The sequence below is a fragment of the Rissa tridactyla genome, chromosome 13 (assembly GCF_028500815.1).
Source record: "Rissa tridactyla isolate bRisTri1 chromosome 13, bRisTri1.patW.cur.20221130, whole genome shotgun sequence".
NCBI lineage: Eukaryota > Metazoa > Chordata > Aves > Charadriiformes > Laridae > Rissa > Rissa tridactyla.
The window spans coordinates 16,784,660-16,805,720 of record NC_071478.1 but is presented as its reverse complement, the minus strand read 5'-3'; the positions used below and the strand labels follow the sequence as shown (position 1 = coordinate 16,805,720).

The 21,061-nt window shown below is 52.9% G+C and overlaps 1 protein-coding gene across 1 annotated transcript; it reads left to right on the top strand.

The window, feature by feature from the left end:
- Positions 1–629: 629 nt before the first annotated feature.
- On the top strand, positions 630–14,006 carry LOC128917158 (uncharacterized). The gene is made up of 11 exons (XM_054219803.1): positions 630–885; positions 1,029–1,152; positions 3,751–3,793; positions 4,993–5,068; positions 6,308–6,433; positions 7,184–7,215; positions 8,011–8,120; positions 10,324–10,440; positions 12,404–12,808; positions 13,650–13,735; positions 13,886–14,006. The coding sequence occupies exons 2-10, from the start codon at positions 1,052–1,054 to the stop codon at positions 13,693–13,695; spliced, it is 1,056 nt and encodes a 351-aa protein (XP_054075778.1). The 5' UTR covers positions 630–885; positions 1,029–1,051; the 3' UTR covers positions 13,696–13,735; positions 13,886–14,006.
- Positions 14,007–21,061: the final 7,055 nt, after the last annotated feature.

Sequence of the window (21,061 nt, the reverse complement as noted above, 5' to 3'; positions counted from 1 at the left end):
TCACAACTTAGCTCTTCCCTTTGAAGTGTTAAAACACACCAGATACCTGTGATTTAGGCCTTGAGGTATCAAAGTGCCCCAGACAGCCCGCTGGATGCCTGCGATTCAAGTATGTGAAGAGTCGAAACAGTGTAAGTTTTCACCAGCCTTTAAGAAAGCCTGATTTGATTAATAAACATGATTCTATTTATTACACCTCTGAAGCGCAGCAGCAGCAGCGGCCGGTGCAGAGCGGGCGGCCGGAGCGGAGGGAGCGGGTACGGGCCCGGCTCGGCCCCGCCCGGCTGCCCTCGGCTGGGCTCGGCTTCGGCCGCGGGCCCGGCCCCGCCTGAGGCACGGGCGGGCGCGGCGGGGCCTCCGCCCGCTGGGCGCCAGCGCCGGGGCTGCCCGGGGGCGTCGGGGCCGGCAGCGGGGCCGCGGAGGCGGCGGCGACATCTCCCCCCGGGGCAGGCCGGGGAGCGGCGCCAGCGTCCGCGGCGGGGCCCGGCCTTCCCCCGGCGTGCCCGGTCGGCCCCGGGCCCTCCCTGCGCCCCGGGGCTGCGGGGGCCGCAGGCGCTGCCTCTCGCCGCTGGCGTCCGGCAGAGGCCGGGGGGCGGCGGGGGGGACGCGTTTCTCCGGGCCGCACCCGCAGGGGCTGCGGGGGCCGCCGCCGCCGCCGGGGGTCCCTCAGGGCCGGGGTCGGTCCCGGGCTGCCACACGGCCCTGCCCGGGCCTTGTTGCCTTCCCCCGGGGCAAGGGGCCCGTACGGCCTCGGGGCCGTTGGTGGGGACACCGCCCGAGCAGCGCAGCTGGAGGCGGGTGGCTGTCTGCTGCAAGCCCGTCCTCGAAGCCTGCCCAAACCCACCCTGCTTTATTGGAATGCCCGAATCGGCGATTGTCGGACTGGTAGGAGACGCGGGTGGGAAGCCTGTTCTCTCGGCAGATGGCCTCTCGAGGAAACACTGCGCGCCATCCCTTCTTCTCATAGGACAGAGTGAGATCTGGTGGAGGGTTTTAGCCATTGACCTTTGACTCTCCTGCTCCCCTAGGCTGTATCCTGGGAGAAAGAAAGATGTCGCTGAAACCGTTTACCTACCCGTTGCCTGAAACAAGGTTCCTTCATGCAGGCGGGCTTGTGTACAAATTTAAAATCCGGTATGGCAACTTCAGCAGGTAAGCGTGTTAAAGCTGCAAAGTCACCCCGCGGTTTGGCGGCTGCGGGTAGCAGTGAGTGAGTATGAGACACTAAACTCAGGTCTGGGGGCTCCTCCTTTCCTGCCTTCTTTCACTGACCCCGAAAGTGGTCACTTAAAAGTTGCTGCTGGGCTTGCACAGGCTGAGCATTGGCTCAAGAGAGTAATTTGAGCTGTAAAAAACGCTCCTGTTTCACTGCCACGTGTGGGTTTTGTGCTTCAGTGGACAGAGAGGCTGTTTTTACCGACAGCGTTTTGTGATTCTGTGTTTACCTGAAAAGCCCTAGAGTCTTTGTAGTGCTTTAGTCCCAGCTGACAAGGAAGCCCCACACAGCCGCTCACTCGGTGCCCCGCAGTGGGGTGAGGGAGAGAATCGGAGGGGTAGAAGTAAGGATAAAGTGGGTTGAGATAAAGACTTTAATTAGTAAAGCAAAAGCCGTGCGTGCAAACAAAGCAAAATCAGGAATTCGTTCTCTGCTTGCCATCGGCGGGCGGGTGTTTAATCTCCAGGAAAGCCGGGCTCCATCACACCTAAGAGTTGCTTGGGAAGACAAACACCATAACGCTGAGCGTCCCCCCTTCCTCCTTCTTTCCCTGGTTTTATTGCTAAGCGTGACGTCCTGTGCTGTGGGATATCCCTTTGGTCAGTTGGTAACTAAAGCACAGGGTGCTGGGTCAGATCCCCACCACGTGGGGAAGATGTCAGACAAGTCAAGAGGATGATCTTGTAGAGGTGAAAAAAAGACTTTCCCCGAGGGTATTGCCCTGGAGGAACCTTCTTGTGCCTGCTGTTCAGACACACAGAGATGATGGGCAAGTGCTTTTGTGAGTGGGCAAAACCTTGACCAGCTTCCTCAAGGAGCTCTGGAGCTTTTCGTTTGAGAGGGGACTCAGAATCGTGGAGGCTGCGCTCCGTAATAGTCACAGGTGTTTGAGCTACTCTGGAAAAGGAACTGGAGCTGCTCGGGTTTAAGGCTGGTATTCCAAAGCAAGTGCTTCTAGATTGTGTCCTGCTGAAGGAGTGTTCTGTAGAGCTCAAACTTGGTCTGAAACTTGATGAGTTGTTGCTGTCTCAGCCTCTGATTAATCGTTAAGAACAATAGTATTCCCAAATAAAAGCAGCCCAAAGCAGTGGCTCAGCATAATGTGGCTCCCCGTGTACATCCTGCAGGGCTGTGGTCATCAGCAGACAGCAGTTGGAGGCTGGTGCCCTCAGAGGCTTTTGGAAGGTCTTACAGACTGTTGAGTTAACTCTCTCTTGAGACAGTGGCAACCGTGCAGGAACTAGAACTGAGATCCTTTTGAGCCAGCGAGTATCCCTGCGTCAGAGAAAAAGAACAGCACCGTGCCGTCCCCAAACCCCCCTTGTCATGGCCGTGAGGTTGCAGCAGGGCTGAAATGCCACAGGCAATGACTCGAGCACCTGCCTCGAGGGTGGTTTCATGAGTGTGCGTGGATTTCCTTTTGCAATCAGACGCGCGCAGCCATTGCCAGAGCCTGGGTTCGCTCGGGAGGTGGCTGTTGTTGGCTGCAGCAGGATGGAGGAGCGTGTGCTATGAACATCGTGCCACCTGGTCTGTCTCCAGACCTGAAGCTACCTCCGATCTTGTGCCACACTTGTCTCCTTTTTCCTTTGTAGGCTGGCTCTTTGAAATTCTGTTGCATGACTTTATTTTGGGATGAGTTGAAACGCAGTCGTTTCTTTAGCTTTGCTTGAGCATTTTGCTGCAATAGTGTCGGATCCAGGAGGATTAACCTTCCTCGTTTAGTTCTCCGTGTTGATTTTGGAGAGGAAGGTGTGTTGTGGTGTCGTGTAGCGTTCAGAAGATCCTGGGGCAGTCAGAAGGTTCAGGGCTGGGGACCCTGAATGTGGAGGATAGGAGAATGGCTGCCTCCCAGAGCACGTACCAGGGAGCACTCGTGTGCCATAATTCCTTACGCTCCACTGTATTTACTTACTTCCAAGCAACAGTTATGTGATTTCTTTACTTTTTAATGGGTTCGGATTTTCTTTGGGACCTCTCTCCCTCTGCATTTGATTGTTGGCCGACACCTAGCCGCAAACAGCTTTGAGAAGCTGGCTGAGAAAAGCAGGAGACAGCTTGATGCAGGCAGTACACAGCTCCCAGCATCGCAGGGCTTAGGTCCAATGCTGTGAAGGCCCGTTCCTCTGCAGGTTTGCGCTGTGGAGGGGATTCAGAGATGTGTCCTGCTGGTTCCTGCTTTTAGTCCGTTGCGGGGACTGGCATCGCCATCGGCTGGAAGACAGAGGTGCTGGTTTGAGGGCGCCTTGTCAAAACCCCAGTCCTAGAGGTTCCTGAGGATCACCTGAAAAGATCTGATCTCCCGTCCATTGTATCCTCACGCAAAACGCAAAGGGGCAGAAAATTGAAAAGAAACAGTCCTTGTGGAATACCAGATGTTTTTTACAAACAGTAAATCAGGAGTTCATCTGCCTGCTAAGTATTTTCTGTGTGCAGTGGGAATGATGATTTGTGGATGTTTAAACTCTTCCAACGAATGCAGCTGCGTTGCTCTTTGATGAGGCTGGGATGAACTGTCTCTGTTTGTTTCACAGTGCTCCTGATCTCAACGCTGGAAGTGCTGTCAAGGAGTTAGAGGTAGGAGAGGAAGCAGGTCCCTGGCACTTTGTCTGCACGTTAAGCTGAGCAAATGTTTTGTTTGTTACGGGACTGAGGACATTTTGTCCAATGCAGCGTTTCGAGTGAGAGCGATGGGGAACTTCCCTGGAGAGCACGAGGGTGAAAAAATGTGGCAAATGAGAAGCCGTCACCAACAGGCAGCGTTAGCGTAGAAGAGTAATGGTTTTATTTGAAGTATTTCCAAGAAGCGACCGACTGTTAAAACTGGATACGTGAAACTTCAGCCCCAGACCTGAGCAGTGCTTTGAAGTGCTCAGGCCTGACGAGCTGCGGCACCCTCCCCTTTGTTCAGGAGCTGTGGTGGTACTGGTGAGCCAGCGGGGCAGCAGCTGATCTAAGGCTCAATTGCACGCGCTTTCCTCGCAGCTGAGGAGCTGGTGGGAGCAGTGGACGTTCTGTTGATGATGCCAGTACTTTGTGACCGAGCTTGGTGACCGCTGATGAGCTCTGTTGTTGTCGTCTTCTTCCTGAGACAGAAGAAACCTCCTGCCGTTCCCGAGACAATGAGTCAAATATCCTGCCTGCTCAGAAATGCTCCCATTACTTACTTTAAAAAAACCCCTTCAGAGTAGAGTAATAGCATTATAAATATTATGGATGAAAATATGCTGATTTTAATTGATGCAGAAAATAATCATTTGATTATTTTGGTCTTTTTTGCTTTTGAAAATACTGAAAGGTATTACTAGAAAAAGTTTCCCGATGGTAAAGCAGGAGTTAGCTGGGGCTGAATTGCAGTTCCTCTGTAACTGAACTTGGTCAATATTCAGAAAAAGAGGAATATGTTCACTTTTGAAAGAGGTCAACGCTGCATGTGTTTTGCTGGCAAAAAGGAGAATTCTGAAATGCAGAATTTCTTAAATTTAAAAGCACGCCTCCGTTGTCCATAGCGATGCTTCTGCGTTAGCTCAAGACTACGATATTAATTCACTTCAGTTTCTATGAGCCTGTGAGTGCAGCGCACTCTGGGTGATGGGAGGGAGTGGGGAGAAGAAGGGGAGGAGGAAAAGCAAAATAGCTAGAACCTGCTCTTCCCTGATTCGTGCAAGCTGTAAAGTAATTGTAAATTTTTTCCGTGCCTTGAAACTGTACTTCACAGTCGAATTGTGGCTGTATTGTTAATATTCTTCTCTCGTTTCTTTTTTTGGCCTCCCCAGGAAGCGATTCGAGTAATCCTTGGAAATCTTGATGATTTACATCCATTTTCTACAGACCACTTCACTGTCTTTCCGTGTATCCTTTCTTTCCTGTTCGTAAAAGAAGAGGTTCAATGAGTTGTCTCTGTTGGGCACTGTGTAATTCGACCTTCGTGTCCAGTGGCGTGCAGAGCTTTAGCTGGAGTACGACTCCTTTGAGCTTTGCAGTTTTACCTTAGCTGAAGGTCCTCCTCAGTTGTTGCCTTCACCAGAGAACTGATGTGAAAAGAGAGTTTTGCGGGGATTTCAGATGAACGCCCCTGCATTCCGAATCAGATTTAGCCAGAGAAAATGCATGTGTATTGATAAAGTCCCAGGAAGCCCACCTAATGCGATTGCAAGCAAAGCTAGTGCATAAAAAGGCTGACAAACGTCAGATGCTCCCTGCAGGCTCAGCAACGTTGGCCACTCGTAGAGAAGACCGCGGTAGTTTTCTCTTAAGGTACCTTAGGATTAAATATTGTAGGTGCCGTAGTGTAAAGGGTTCAAAAGCAGTTACTCTGCTGAGGCTCTTGTTGAAGAGAAAAGTAAATTGGTCGAATGAGAAGCCTTTTCAGTCCTGAGGTGTGTCAGTTTGGGCATCGGATCAGGCCCTTTGGCATCCCCTCCTGTGGTTCTGGGTGCCCAGGAGTAATGGACATCCAGGTGTTTCCTCCTCCAAGGCGTTCCCTTCCAGTCTTGGAAGAGCGCGCTATTGCCGCACCTCGTAGTAGCAGGCAAGGAGGAGGTCGTCCTCGCTCTCTGTCAGAAGCTGGTACGTAGGAGAGCAACTTATTCCTGTTCCTGCCAGGAAGAGAAAGCGGCCAAGAGCATCGTCAGACAGGAAGCGCCCAAACAAATGTTGGGGTTGTTGGTTTGCGTGGCTAGAGCTCAGCCAGTCTTGCCTGCATGCTCGAGGAGGGTTTGGCTCGTGGGCTTGTGTTTCCAGAACTTGGCAGTCCATGCCCACGCGCAGCCAGCGCTGGGCCCTAGTGAGAAGTGCCAGCTCAGAGGCCTGGCGTGATGAGGTGTCCTGCAGTCTGGGTGTCGGGCTCCTCGCTGGAGCGTAGCTCTTAGTTACTCCCCAGCTGTGCGAGCTCTGGGAGAGGATCACCTGGACGAGTGTTTCTTGTAAGGTGTCGCTCGTGGTGTTTCCCGCGGTTCCTACCGCCAGATTGTATTTGCTGCCTTCGGCACATGTGCCCTGTGGTGTGACTTTTGCAGCTTTCCAAGGAGACGTTGTCAGGATGCCTGCTCCTTTGGAATGTTAGTGCTCTGTTCTTATCATCGTTCGCAGATCTGAATAAATGGGAGAGATTATCGGAGATGAGATTCAAACATGAGAACGTCCTTCTCGTGCCTTATCCCTACATTTGCACTGTCTATCTAGAACTCAACTCATTTCAGCAGAACGTATCTTGTGGTAAGTCACTATGGTTACGTTTGCATCATTTCTGGAAACATCTCTCATCTGTGTCTCGCTTTTCCCTTTCCTTTCACCTACCGTGTCTTTGAATTGGAGGGAGCAAAACTGCACGCAGCACGGCCGTACCGTGGATTTGAAATAGAGCGGAACAGTGTGTTCTCTCGTGTCCTGTATTGCGTTCCTGACATTTCCTGACTCTCCCTTTGCCTTCCCAAGCCCTGCTGACTCTTCAGCTAGTATGTGGATGAAGCAGCGCCCAGCGGCTCCCGACCTTCGTTCTTTAATGTCGGTAGCTCGGCTGGAGCCAGCACGTGTAGATGGAACCTGTGTTTTGCCTCCTTGTGCTTGATGACGTTTGTTGACATTGAACTCCACACTCTTTGTTTCTGTTGTCCCAAAGAAAGAATGCATTTGTTTTTCTAAATTATTACAGTAATTCTGGTAATAACGTCTCTTGTGTGATTGGCAAATGTTCCCTCTTCTCTTCTGAAGACTCCTTTGACGCTTCAAGAGAAGCAGTTGTCCCCATCCCATCGACACGGGTATTCCTCGCAGGAATTCTAGTTCTGAAAGAGCTGCATTTGCCGTTTTTCGGTTTCAACGTATCATATGCAAGTCCAACATGGTTTCTGAGGAGTTTGTCTTGTTCTCCGGAAGTGAGGTGCAATGCAAAAATATACTTTTAAGTTGCTTAAAGACAGTCCAGTCACCAAATATTCACCAAATTTTGTGATACGTCTGTTACAGGTAAAGAAGGAAACGAGGGCAGTGATGCGCTTGTAAGTTTTGTACCTGTTTTTGGTTTGTTGTTTGTGGTTTAAGTTATATACTAAATAGTCTGAAGAAGCAGAACATAGCTCTCGGCAATGCTGTAGTTCTCCTGTTTCTGGCTGTCCATCAGGCACCGTAAGGTGGCACTGAATTCTCCCCCGTAACCACCCAAGCTGGGAGAAATGGTCCTGTTGGTTCCATCGGCCTTTGAACGGAGTCCTGCCTGAGGAGCCCTGCTGGCTTCGGTTCAGTGTGTTTTCTACAAGTCTGAGCTGAGCTGTCAACCGGTCTCTTCAGCGGGAGAGTCTGTAGGATGGGGTCGATATGGCTGAATCAGGAGGTAGTTTCCGAGGTGCTGTGTGTGTCGTAAACAACAAAGTTAAGCTTCTTTGGAAAGTTTTTGTTGAATGAGAGCTCAGGGTAGGTTTGTTTTCGATACGGGTAAGTGACTAAAACCGGAGTGAATTAGTGAAGGGTTCCTGTCCAAATGGCCCGGAAGAAACTCCCGCTCTCTCTGCCAGCATTACATTCCTGCTAATGGCATTCCGTGGCCCTCCTCTGAAGATGGCAAGCAGTATTTCGTGGTGAAAGCGGTTGAGCATAATTCTCTGGATGGCCTCTCAGTGCTCGTCTTCTGTTTGAATAAGGCAGCTGATCTCTTCTTCCTCAAGCATTTTTCGGTTTTTGTTGTATAAAGACGAACGATTTTGCGAAAGATGAATGTATATTAACTCTGAATTTTGTTCTAAAATAGAAAAGTCAAAATCGAATTTTATCAATACGAAGTTTGCAATGTTTTGAAGGTCAAGAGAAGCAATGAAGCGTCCGAAAGTCCTGCAGCGGAAGAAGCGGTGAAGAGGAGGAGAGTGGAAGTCGGAGCAGAGACCTCACGCCCACCGTTGGGTACGGACAGGTGAGTTGACTACCAAATAGTCCTCCAGGGCACATACCAGTGTTTTTAACGTCTCTTGTACCTTCCTCCAATTTCATCCCTATATAATCCTTTGCCCCATTTGTCTTCTTCCTTCTTTTCCGTAGGTGACAGAACCTAAGCAGCATCGCCCATGTTTGCAGAAAGTTATCCTATGCTTTCAGGTTCCCGTGCCATTAACTAGAGGTCTCCCCGTTTATCTCCTTTGTGTCCACATTCTCTGGAGAGTCGCAGCGGGATGGGACCTCAGCAGCGAGACAAAGCAGGGTTGCACACCTGAGCCCGGGGTGGACGGGAAGGGCCGGGAGCAGCTTTCTAGCTGCACACCAGCCTGTTCCTCTGGGTCGGCTGGTGAATGCTGCCGCTCGTCTTGAGGCCGAGATCCCTCTCTGTGGCTTTCACGGAATCGTTGAGGTTGCACGGCACCTTTGATATCACTGAGTCCAACCCCTCCTGCTCAGGCCGGGTCACCCAGAGCAGGTTGCCCAGGACGTGCCCCCCTCAGGTGGACAGCGCGGCTCCCTCTTCTTCCTTCCCTCCCATCAGGTGTGCGTTGGTAAGAGCCCCCCTGAGCCATCTCCAGGCTGAACAGTCCCAGCTCTCCCAGCCTCTCCACATCGGAACAGTGCTCCAGTCCCTTCATCATCTTTGTGGCCCTTTGCTGGGCTCCCCCCGGCGAGTCCCCGTCTTGTCCCAGGGAGCCCAGTCTGGACGGAGCAGCACCCAGCCCTCAGCAGCCCTGAGCAGAGGGGAAGGATCACCTCCCTCGAGCTGCTGGCAAAACGCCTCCTAATGCACCTCAGGGGCCTGTTGGCCGCCTTCAGCGCGAGGGTGCAGTGCTGGTTATGGCGGCTCCCTTCACGCTTCGTTCTTGATTCCCTTTCCGAGGCAGGCCGTTGTTAGTTATAGTCTGGCCGCCTTCTTTCTTTCGTAGAGTGTCGCGTTTGACAAAAAGACAATTTGTGTCTGTACTCAGTGTTCGCAGGTATCTGCAGAGAGTCCCAGATGCAGCATTGTGATCAGAGGTGTCGATGCTCACCTTCCCCTTCCGTGGCGATGTACAGACCATGTCAGATCATCTCCTTTTTTGCCTTAGATTCTACCCGCTCCCCAGATGGATTTCATGTCGAGATTATAACGGGAGAAGTCCGAAGCCGGTTCTTTTCCTGCTCATATAAATGTAGTCCTTTAGTTTCCCTCCCCCCCGTCAGTTCCTAGTCACAATAAAACCGCTGGAAACGAGTGAAGAATTAGACCAGGATCCAGAATACATTCTGATCTCTTTTGGCCAAGACGTGAGTTGTAGATGCATAAAATACGAGGCCAGAAAGGGCTCTGTCGTGATGCGGTCTGGCAGCTCCCTCTTAGTCCTGAGTCTTGCCCCTGAAGTTACGTATTCCAGTAAATCATTTTAAAGTGTATTCTTGATTTCATAATTAAATTGGCGAGGTGAGGCATCAGCTTCGAGCCCTCTATCACTTTTTTCCAGTCGCTCTGTTAGACTGAAGAGCTCGTTCAGTCTCAGCAGTCGCCCTGGGAAGGAGTTTGCCTGCTTTACTCAGGCCACCTCTTGGTCTTTTTTTTTGGTTTGGACAAGGTTTTTTGCTCATAATTCCTCACGGGGGATTTGTATTTGAGTTTTCCTGGGGTGCTATTGAGCGTTGAGCTCTCAGAATCTCCAGGTGTCCCTCCCCGGTGATACCGATCGGCACAATGTTGTGTGTGAATCCAGGGCTGGTTTTCCCCACGTGCGTCACTTGGTACCTCTCTGCACAGAGTTTCCGCTGCCATCTCATTGCTCCATGACCGAGTCTTGTACGAGCTTCTGCGGTTCTCTGCTCCCTGCCCTTCTCTTGGTGTCAGTAACCTTGTAGGATTTGCGGCCTTTCTCAACCTGCTGCTCATCCCACTCTCCGTGTCATGTAACGCTTCTTTTTCCTCTTGAACTGCTCGTTGGTTTTACTAGAAAAGCAGAAAGCCTGACACTGGAAGGAGTGCCTAGTTTCATTTTTGAAAGGAGACTTTGAAGCATGAGGACCAAGACAGATTAAGGGTATCTGTCTTCTTGTCTAGAGGTACCAAAACCCTGATATCTAATTAAATAGTTGGAGTAGCCGTTGACAAGTTTGCTTCCTTTTTGTGACGTTTTGTAACCTCAGTTCTTCCTCCTTTGACTTCTTTTTAGGACTGGAGCCAGGCACGGTGACTGTCGGAGTAAAGCAAAGCAGGGATGTGAAACGGTAAGCGACGGAATATTCAGAACGAGACAACAGCATCTGTTTAGTCCTAGATTCTTAAAGTGGCAAGTATAAAAATGCCTTCGGGTAGTTTGTTTTTCCCTTTTCGCCTGCATTGAGGCATTTGTTATTCCTGCTCGTCAATCTTGGCCAAGTGATGAGTTTTCCCGGGAGATGACATAAGCTTTTCCACCGCTCACCGACCGGTCCCGGGACACCCCAGCCCGCTCCCAAGCGGCGACTTCCCGCCCCCTCCCCGGCAGCTGCTGGCTGCAGACTGGGCATGGCTCCCATGGGATGGAACACCTGTGTCCCTGCCGGAGCCCGGGGAGAATTAACCCTATCCCCGTCGGAACCAGGACATGAGGAATGACTCGTCTTCTCAGCAAATACCAATTCAGGTGAGAAGAACCTTCTCTGGAACGGGTGCTTGTGCCACCACGACTCGCACCTGAAATCTGCACGAGTCAGAGCACTGTTGCACTGAGAGGGACGTCCGGACACCAGCTGTTGTGTTTATGAATACCAGAGCAGGTGTCACGAGCATCGCCTGAAATCACGGGCAGATGGTCTCTCCCTCAGTGCGTTTTTTTAGGAGATCAGCGCCAGGTGCTTCTGTGACCTGCTTTCCGTTTGATTTGCTTTCCATTTGCTTTCTTCTGGTATTCAGGATCAGAAGAAAAATTAGGCTTAGGAAAAAACGTATCCGTAGCCCCTGTACTTCCCCAGGCTTCTTCTGATCATTCCTCTAGGGCTCTTGTTCCCTTTATCAGCAGCGCATGGCCTTGGATCCAGATCCACCTGGTGCTTCAGAACGCATCTCAAAAAGGGAAGGGTCTCGTTACACAGGAAGGAAATCCGTCTACTTAGTGCCCATAGGACTGATGTTACAAGACGGGCACTCGATCCAGAAGGAGGAGTGTGGAAGTGCCGCCGTCACACGGCTGGGACAGAGATGGCATTTCCAGCTCCCATCCAAATACCTTCTCGGCCTGCGATCTCGCCAGCAGGCTGTCTGGTCAGGATGCGCGGTGCTGAGCCTGCGCAGCTTTCCACTTAGCGCGTGCACCAGCAGCCAAAGGAGGAGAAAAGAGAACTGAGAGACGCTCGGACTGTCACTGCAGATAATTTTCCTGACTTAGTTAATGCTCCGAGACTGAACTGCAAAGACCTCAGGCCACCTACAGTTTGGAATTTTGCATCAGCCTGAGCTGAGTGCAAGAGAAACGCCATCGGGGAGCGGATCTCCTCTTCTCTTCTCCTCTCTCTGTGACAAAGCTGGTTTATCCTCTCCTCAAGAAGCTTACGTGCTGATTTTGTTGTCTGTGCTCCTTCGTCTCGCTGATAGCCTTCCTCCTGGGTATTCCTGGCTCACCTCGTGCTTCCGTGGCTGTTCGCTTTTGTCCCTTCCCTGTTACTCTGTTTCCTATGACTGTGTCTTCGCAGGCCTGATGTTCAGGGGCCTGTATTGTCCAGTGGCTGTTATTTCCCACAGCACCTCTCTTCGTGCTTTTTTAAAAATCTCTGCCTGTGCCACAGCTGCTGTTATTCTTTCCCTATCTGCTATGTTAAAGTCCACTCAATGAATTACAGCTTTAGGTTGGGCGTGCGAATGTCCTGAGGAGGGAGAGGCGGAAATATATAGGTGAAGAAAGTCCTCGTAGTGGCAGGAAAAGAAATTCAAATGGCAGAACAAGAGCGTAGACCTTGCCTTTTAGTTCTTACAGCGAGCGAACAAGCAAAAATCTCCTGCCCGATGGAATTTGACATGGTGTAATGGTTCTTGGGTTCCTTTTCCTTTCAGAATTCCTCCAAAGCAAAGGAGCGTGAGTTTAGTCCAGCATCCCTTGGCGTGGGCCGTAACCAAGCGCTTTTCTGTAAGTAAGGAGTTTGTGCATTGTCCCATTCAAACCGGCCGATTCCCTCCAAAGCTGCGAGGATTACGTTGGTGTGAGTTTTCCTTTAAAAAGCACGTTTGGCATTTTCCAGCAGGCGAGATGAGGCATTAGACCCACCGTGAAGCGGTAGGTCAGCAGGGATTTTGGCTGAGACTCCCTCCCCGCGGAACACGCTCCCAGCCACGGAGCGAGGCCACGCGGCTCTTTGGGAGCCGGGCTGGGAGATGGGAGCCCATGTCCAAGCCAGTCTGCGTGGGGATGGCCGTGACACCTTCCAACGTCACGGCCATCGGAGCCCGGACCCCCCCCTCAGTATCGGGGTGTGCCGTTGGTACGCAGGGAGCGTGGAGAGAGCCAGCTTGTGGTTCGTTCTTCTGCCGTTCCTTGCAGGGGGATCTGGGGAATCTGACCTCGAACGAAGAACAGCAGCCAGTCAGGCTGAAGGCACGGTGCAGCTGCTGCAGCCAACGGACCCAACGGCGAACAAGGGAAGCGCGGAGTCCAAAGGAAAAGGTGTCTCAACGTTCTGGAGAAGGTACTAACACCGCAGCTCTGAGCAGGTGCAGGCCTGGCTGTGTCCGAGCCTGTGGGGGAGGCTGGGCCTGATTGGGGCGGTTCAGGCGATTCTGCGGGATCCTGAAGAACGGAGACGCCTTTTCTGGGGTTAAACCAAAGTCTCCCAGGGCAACGAAACATTCAGGGATGTCCTGTGGTCAGGGGCAACGTTCCCAGTCAATGTTCCTCTTCTGAGCTGTCTTTGGGAACCACCCCCCCGGCCACGGGAGGGTTCCTGCCCCCAGTCCCAGCCCCCACCCAACGGGGCTTTCATCAGCTGAGGAGAGCCATCTCCAGCCCCATTCCTAAAGGACTTCAACGCTCCCCCTTCTAACAGGGCCTTCCCGGGATGGACCTTCAGGTCCAAATAAAGCAGGACCTTTATTTGGCCGCTCAGCCACTGTGGCTTTGGCCACCTTGACTCTCAAAGACACCATTTGAAACGCAAACTAAAGTAACGGCGCAAAGTGTTGCTGGGCGCTGCTGGCCAAAGGAGCGCTCTGAAGCCGTGGAGCTGTATCCCGCGGGAGCGGTGCGTTCCCTGTGCAGCACACGTGGACCATCGGCAGTGACTGATAGGTGACTTAGTTTCGGAAGGAGTAAAAGTCCTTCTTAATCCTAACGTAGCCAGTCCCTTTGACTACTGAGCCCAGACCCTTGTGGCCAAGTTATTCTTTATGTTTCCTCTATTTTTTCAGTCTTCCTCTGATTTCTTTTGCGCTGGGGCTGTGTCTTTCTAGTGGACAGAAATGACCTTGTTAGTACAACTCTCAGAGAAGCCTTTGAAGTATAACGTGCTCTTGTTGTTGTTGCTTCCCCAGCATGATCTTTTCGCCACTACAGCATCTTTTTGGTGGGAAGAACTGACCTGGAAGTCCTGATTGTGGTGGAAAGGTCACCTTGTAGTGTGAGTGTCAGGTGGTATTGCTTCTCGTGTAATTCAGCTTTTCACATTGCTTGTCTTACCTATTAAACGCTTTAACGGAAAGTCTGTTTTGTTTACCTTCTCAACTCAACATCCTGAAGATGTTGGGTTAGAATGTCCTTTTCTTCACAGCCTAGAGTTTTTGGAAAAAGAGCAACAAGCTTTAAGATTGTGATCCTCGAGTGTCATACATCGGGAATGTCACGTGGAAAAGTTCTTAGATGAGGTTCTAATAAAACAAGCATCGACTCGGAACTGCGCGTTACTTTACTGAGCCTTCCCCTGGCAGAAAACACGCTTTCCCCCCAGGAAGCAGCAGAGGTTTCCAGTATTAGCCGGGACTCTGCTTCACAGCACTAAAAAGGTGAAGACTGGGGCAGATTTGGCCGCCTTCTAAAAGGAAAGGGAAAGGTACTTGGGAAAGGAGGAGCAGAAACGAGCAAGCCGGGCTGTTTCCCGGGGGAACTCTTCCCTCTCTTCTCCTTGGCGTCCCGTCAGGGCTGGAAAAGCCAGACCCTCCCGGCGGCTGGCGGCACTGGTGCCGTACTGGTGGCACTGGTGGCTCTGGAGCCCGATGCTCCCGGCTGCTGCAGTCAGCGCGATGGGGGCAGAGAGCTCCTTGGCGAGAGAAGTCGGGATGGGAAGAGGCGTCTCCGCTTCTCCTCTTAGCGCAGGACGTTTTTGTGCTCCTGCCCCGCCTAGAAGGGGGGAGCCCATCTGCCCGGTGCCGCTTGTCCTGCTGCCGGCTCTGCCGCTGCTCCGGCCGAGCCGAGCCGAGCCGAGCCGAGCCGAGCCGAGCCGAGCCGAGCCGAGCCGAGCCGGTCCGAACAGAGCCGACCGGGGCCGAACAGAGCCGAGCGGATCGGAGAGGAAGCGAGCGGGACCGAGCAGAGCCGAGAGGAACCGAGCGAGATAGAGCGGAGACGAACGCGGCCGAAGAGAGCCGAGAGGAACCGAGCGGGGCCGAGCGGGGCCGAACGGGGCCGAGCAGAGCCGAACACAGCCGAGCTGGAGCCCCTCAGATCTCGCGAGAGCCGTTGGCGAGGTCTGGGCGTTGCCGGGGCAACGGCGGGAGGCTCAAACGCGCGGTACCGGCGGCAGCGGCCGGTCGCCGAGGGAGCCGCTCCGGGGCCGGGCCGGGCCGCGGCCCAGCGGGTCTCGGCCACCCTCCGCCCCTCTCCGAAGCAGCTCGGGGAGTGCCAGCGAGCAGCAGCGCCGCGAGCGCAGCGGGCACACGGAGCGCGGCGCGGCCCTTGGCCTGGCGAGGCTCCAGAGGGGAGTCCGGCCGGTGGCCGCCACCCTCGCCGGAGGAGCTCAGCTGTGGGACCCGCCCGCCACAAAGGCACGTCCTCCGCGCTCCACTCCGCATGTGGGAGGCCAGTCCGTGGGTGATGTGGATGAGGAGCCATCTACACCAGAGGTGTTGCCAAGGTCAGAAAGGCCTGTCCCCCTGCCGCAACCACCTCTGGGAGGAAGAAGAGACGGGTGACAGTTGTAGGCCAGGCCCTTCTAAGGAGAGCAGAGGGTCCAATACGCCGGACAGGCCCTCCTCTCAGGGAAGGCTGCTGCCTCCCTGGGGCCCGGGCTAAGGACACCTCTAGGAAACTTCCCAGCCTGGTTCGGCCCTGGGACTAGTGCCTATTACTGCCCTTCCACGTGGGTGGCCGTGAAGCCACAATGCGTAGTCCAAGGGCAACCAGAAGAGGCTTCAGGGCCCTGGGGCGGTTGGTAAGGGAATCTGGAGCACGGGTTACTTTTCCCTCTCTCCTTCCAGCTGCGCGCAGCAACATTAGAAGAAAGAGGCAGTCCCAGTCTAGCAATACATGGCTCCAAGGCTGGTGTCACCACTGCAATTTTGGGTTTTTTTGCAAATGGGATGGCCTACACTGTGCCAGGCTTGCTGGTGTCAGATGGGATTCCCCTTTCTGAACGGGGGAAGAGGGTCTTTGCTCACAAGCTGTCAGGGCCCATTGCCAGAGCTTTAAACTGGGCTTGAAGCGGGAGGGGGACAGTATCAGGCTTGCCCATGACGAGCTGTGGGAACGTGCTACGGGTAGAGGGACGGGGTGCCAGCGAGGGCCCTCAGCCTGTTGCTCCAAGACGTGCTGGGTGCAGCGCACTTGGAGCCCTATGGAGACGAGCCGGGGCTGCTGAGGTCATAGGAGCCAACAGGGAAACATCAGTGAAGTCACAGAATAGTTTGGGTTGGAAGGGACTTTTGGAGGCCATCTAGTCCAAACCCCCTGAGATGAGCAGGGATGGGGCATCTGGGAAAATTTCTTTGTTTTTATGCTGAGGGTGGCGAGACACTGGGCCAGGTTGCCCAGAGAGGTGGGGGATGCCCCATCCCTGGAAACATTCCAGGTCAGGTGGGACGGGGCTCTGAGCAACCTGATCTAGTTGAAGATGTCCCAGCTCATTGCAGGGGGGCTGCACTAGATGGCCTCTAAAGGTCCCTTCCAACCAGAACCATTCTATGATTAATTACTGCATGGAAGAAACAAAGGAAAAATCAGGCAGAATCAAGTTAGACTGATTCTTACAGAGACTGGACAGCCAAAGAGTGAGGAAGCGCCTCCCATTGAGTCACGAGGTTCAGAGTGGGTCCCCTTGCTTTCTAAACTCCTTATGGAGCCCAGGCGTGGCTGGATGGGGTCTTAGCCTCAGACTTGGACAAGGGTTTCTCTCAATAGTACAGACAAGACAGATGTCTTTGTTTTAGCTCTAGTGTCTTGTTCTGTACTTTGGTTATCTTGCGTTTTGGGGTTTTGAAACCACCTTTAGTTCTTAAAGCAAGCAAACAAATAAACAGCTCCTGTACAACAGAATTCTACATGGTGTAACAGTTCTTTGGTTCCTTTTCCTTTCAGAATTCCTCCAAAGAAAAGGAGTGTGAGTTTAGTCCAGCATCCCTTAGCGTGGGCTGTAACCAAGTGAGTTTCTGTAAGTAAGGAATTCCTGGATTGTTCCATTCAAATTGGTCACATTAAATTGCTTGCCCTCACTGTCCCGAAATGCTGGTGCAGGGCTTGCTCCACGTGGAATGCCTTTCCCAGCCCCTGCGTCCCTGGAGCTGTGGGTTTGTGAACTCACAGAAGAGAACTCAAACCCTGACCTACCCCAAATGGGAGGGTCGGTGGGTCCTGAAGCACATATAACTCTGCAAAAGAGAAGGAAGGTGCCTTGGAGAGTCTGGGGTCCGAGAGATGCCTGGGAGGAGTCAAGGGTGGGTCCCGGAGCAGAGAGCATTGTCTTGAAAGGAGGAAAAACATATCGGGTATCTCACTTGGAGGCATCTGGGGCTGTAACTGGGATCTCAGGTCCCTAGAACGAGATCAAAAGACTCCAGGAGATGCCTGGGAGGAGTCTCAGGTGGATCCCAGAGGAGGGAGTTTTCCTCTAAAGAATAAAAATCCCCTGGGGTACCTTCCCTGGTAAAAAAGAGGAAACAAAATCTCAGGAAGATTCTCTGAAGGAGTCCAGGGCTGCCATCTCGGATTTCAGGTCCCTAAAGCAGAGGTCAGGAGAACCTGGGACGTGCCTGAGACAAGGCCAAGGTGGATCCTGGAGGATTAACAATTGTACAAAAAGAAAAATCATCTCAAGTAGCTCCCTTGGAGGAGTCTGGGACTTCTACCTTGAATCTCAGGGCCCAGAATCAAAAGGCCAAAACACTGTGGGAGATACTGGGAGGATTCACAGGTAGACGGAGACCATAGACGTTACAGGAAAAAAAAAATCGTCTTGGATATATTCCTTGAAGCAGCCTGGGGCTGGTACCCGTAATCTCAGGTCCCTAAAGAACAGTTCGTAAGCCTCCAAGACATGGCGGGGAAGAGTTTCAGCCAGATCCTGGAGTAAGGATCTTTCTGAAAAAAGAAAAAAAATATTGTGTATCTCACTTGGAGGAGGCTGGGGGCTGCTCCCCGGAATCTCAGCTCCCAAAACCAGGGGTCAAAAGACTCTGGGAGATGCCTGGGAGGAGTCTCAGGTGGATCCCGGAGGACAGAGTTTTCCCAAAAAAGAGAAAAACCCCTCGGGAAGCTTCCCTGGAGGAGTCTGGGGCTGCTTCCCGGGATCTCACATCCCGAAAACAGGCGACAAAAGACTCTGGGAGATGCCTGGGAGGAGTCTCAGGTGGATCCCGGAGGACAGAGTTTTCCTAAAAGAGAAGAAACCCCTCAGGAAGCTTCCCTGGAGGAGTCTGGGGCTGCTTCCCAGGATCTTACATCCCGAAACCAGGGGTCAAAAGACTCTGGAAGATGCCTGGGAGGAGTCTCAGGTGGATCCCGAAGGACAGAGTTTTCCTAAAAAAGAAGAAACCTCTCGGGAAGCTTCCCTGGAGGAGTCTGGGGCTGCTTCCCAGGATCTCACATCCCGAAAACAGGGGTCAAAAGACTCTGGGAGATGCCTGGGAGGAGTCTCAGATGGATCCCAGAGAACAGAGTTTTCCTAAAAATGAAGAAACCCCTCGGGAAGCTTCCCTGGAGGAGTCTGGGGCTGCTTCCCGGGATCTTACATCCCTAAAAAGAGGGGAAAAAAGACTCTGGGACACGCCTGGAAGGAGCCACAGGAAGATTCTGGAGGACAGAGTTTCCCTAAAAAAGAAGAAACCCCTCGGGAAGCTTCCCTGGAGGAGTCTCGGGCTGCTTCCCGGGATCTCACATCCCAAAAACAGGGGTCAAAACACTCCGGGAGATGCCTGGGAGGAGTCTCAGGTGGATCCCAGACAACAGAGTTTTCCTAAAATAGAAGAAAAACCTTGGGAAGCTTCCCTGGAGGAGTCTGGGGCTGCTTCCCGGGATCTCAGCTCCATAAAACAGGGGTCAAAAGACTCTGGAAGATGCCTGGAAGGAGCCAAAGAGGAATTCTGGAGGAAAGTATTTCCCTAAAAAAGAAGAAACCCCTCGGGAAGCTTCCCTGGAGGAGTCTGGGGCTGCTTCCCGGGATCTCACATCCCGAAAACAAGGGTCAAAAGACTCTGGGAGATGCCTGGGAGGAGTCTCAGGTGGATCCCAGAGAACAGAGTTTTCCTAAAAATGAAGAAACCCCTCGGGAAGCTTCCCTGGAGGAGTCTGGGGCTGCTTCCCGGGATCTTACATCCCTAAAAAGAGGGGAAAAAAGACTCTGGGACACGCCTGGAAGGAGCCACAGGAAGATTCTGGAGGACAGAGTTTCCCTAAAAAAGAAGAAACCCCTCGGGAAGCTTCCCTGGAGGAGTCTCGGGCTGCTTCCCGGGATCTCACATCCCAAAAACAGGGTTCAAAATAGTCTGGGAAACGCCTGGGACGAGCGTCAGGTGGATCCCGCAGGACAGAGTTTTCCTAAGAAAGAAGAAACCCCTCGGGAAGCTTCCCTGGAGGAGTCTGGGGCTACTTCCCGGGATCTCACATCCCAAACACAGCGGTCAAAAGACTCTGGAAGATGCCTGGGAGGAGCCACAGCGGAATTCCAGGACACATTATTTCCCTAAAAAAGAAGAAACCCCTCGGGAAGCTTCCCTGGAGGAGTCTGGGGCTGCTTCCCAGGATCTCAGCTCCCTGAAAACAAGGGTCAAAAGACTCTGGGAGATGCCTGGGAGGAGCCACAGCGGAATTCCGGAGCACAGTATTCCCCTAAAAAAGAAGAAACCCCTCGGGAAGCTTCCCTGGAGGAGTCTGGGGCTGCTTCCCGGGATCTCACATCCCAAAAAAAGGGGTCAAAACACTCTGGGAGATGCCTGGGAGGAGTCTCAGGTGGATTCCAGAGGACAGAGTTTTCCTAAAAGAGAAGAAACCCCTCGGGAAGCTTCCCTGGAGGAGTCTGGGTCTGCTTCCCGGGATCTCACATCCCAAAAAAAGGGGTCAAAACACTCTGGGAGATGCCTGGGAGGAGTCTCAGGTGGATCCCAAGGGACAGAGTTTTCCTAAAAAAAAAAAACCCACGGGAAGCTTCCCTGGAGGAGTCTGGGGCTGCTTCCCGGGATCTCAAATCCCGAAAACAGGGGTCAAAAGACTCTGGGAGATGCCTGGGAGGAGTCTCAGGTGGATCCCGGAGGACAGAGTTTTCCTAAAAATGAAGAAACCCCTCGGGAAGCTTCCCTGGAGGAGTCTGGGGCTGCTTCCCGGGATATCGTCTCCTGAAAACGGGGGTCAAAAGACTCTGGGAAATGCCTGGGAGGAGTCTCAGGTGGACACCGGAGGACAGAGTTTTCCAACAAAAGACAAAAACCCCTCGGGAAGCTTCCCTGGAAGAGTCTGGGGCTGCTTTCCGGGACCTTAGAACCCAAAACGAGGGGTCAAAAGACTCCGGAAGATGCCTGGAAGGAGCCAGAAGGAGATCCCGGAGGACAGAGCTTACCTAAAAAAGAAGAAACCCCTCGGGAAGCTTCCCTGGAGGAGTCTGAGGCTGCTTCCCGGGATCTCACATCCCGAAACCGGAGGGGAAAAGACTCCGGGAGATGCCTGGGAGGAGCCACAAGGAGATCCCGGAGAACAGAGTTTTCCTAAAAAAGAAGAAACCCCTCGGGAAGCTTCCCTGGAGGAGTCTGGGGCTGCTTCCCGGGATCTCACATCCCGAAAACAGGGGTCAAAAGACTCTGGGAGATGCCTGGGAGGAGTCTCGGGTGGATCCCAGGGGACAGAATTTTCCTAAAAAAGAAGAAACCCCTCGGGAAGCTTCCCTGGAGGAGTCTGGGGCTGCTTCCCGGGATCTCAGCTCCCTAAAAACAGGGGTCAACAGACTCTGGGAGATGCCTGGGAGGAGCCACATGGAGATTCCAGAGCAAAGTATTTCCCTGAAAAAGAAGAAACCCCTCGGGAAGCTTCCCTGGAGGAGTCTGGGGCTGCTTCCCGGGATCTCACATCCCAAGAACAGGGGTCAAAACACTCCGGGAGATGCCTGGGAGGAGTCTCAGGTGGATCCCAGACAACAGAGTTTTCCTAAAATAGAAGAAAAACCTTGGGAAGCTTCCCTGGAGGAGCCTGGGGCTGTTTTCCGGGATCTCAGCTCCATAAAACAGGGGTCAAAAGACTCTGGAAGATGCCTGGAAGGAGCCAAAGAGGAATTCTGGAGGAAAGTATTTCCCTAAAAAAGAAGAAACCCCTCGGGAAGCTTCCCTGGAGGAGTCTGGGGCTGCTTCCCGGGATCTCACATCCCAAAAACAGGCGTCAAAAGACTCTGGGAGATGCCTGGGAGGAGTCTCAGGTGGATCCCGGAGGACAGAGTTTTCCTAAAAATGAAGAAACCCCTCGGGAAGCTTCCCTGGAGGAGTCTGGGGCTGCTTCCCAGGATCTCACATCCCAAACAGAGCGGTGAAAAGACTCTGGA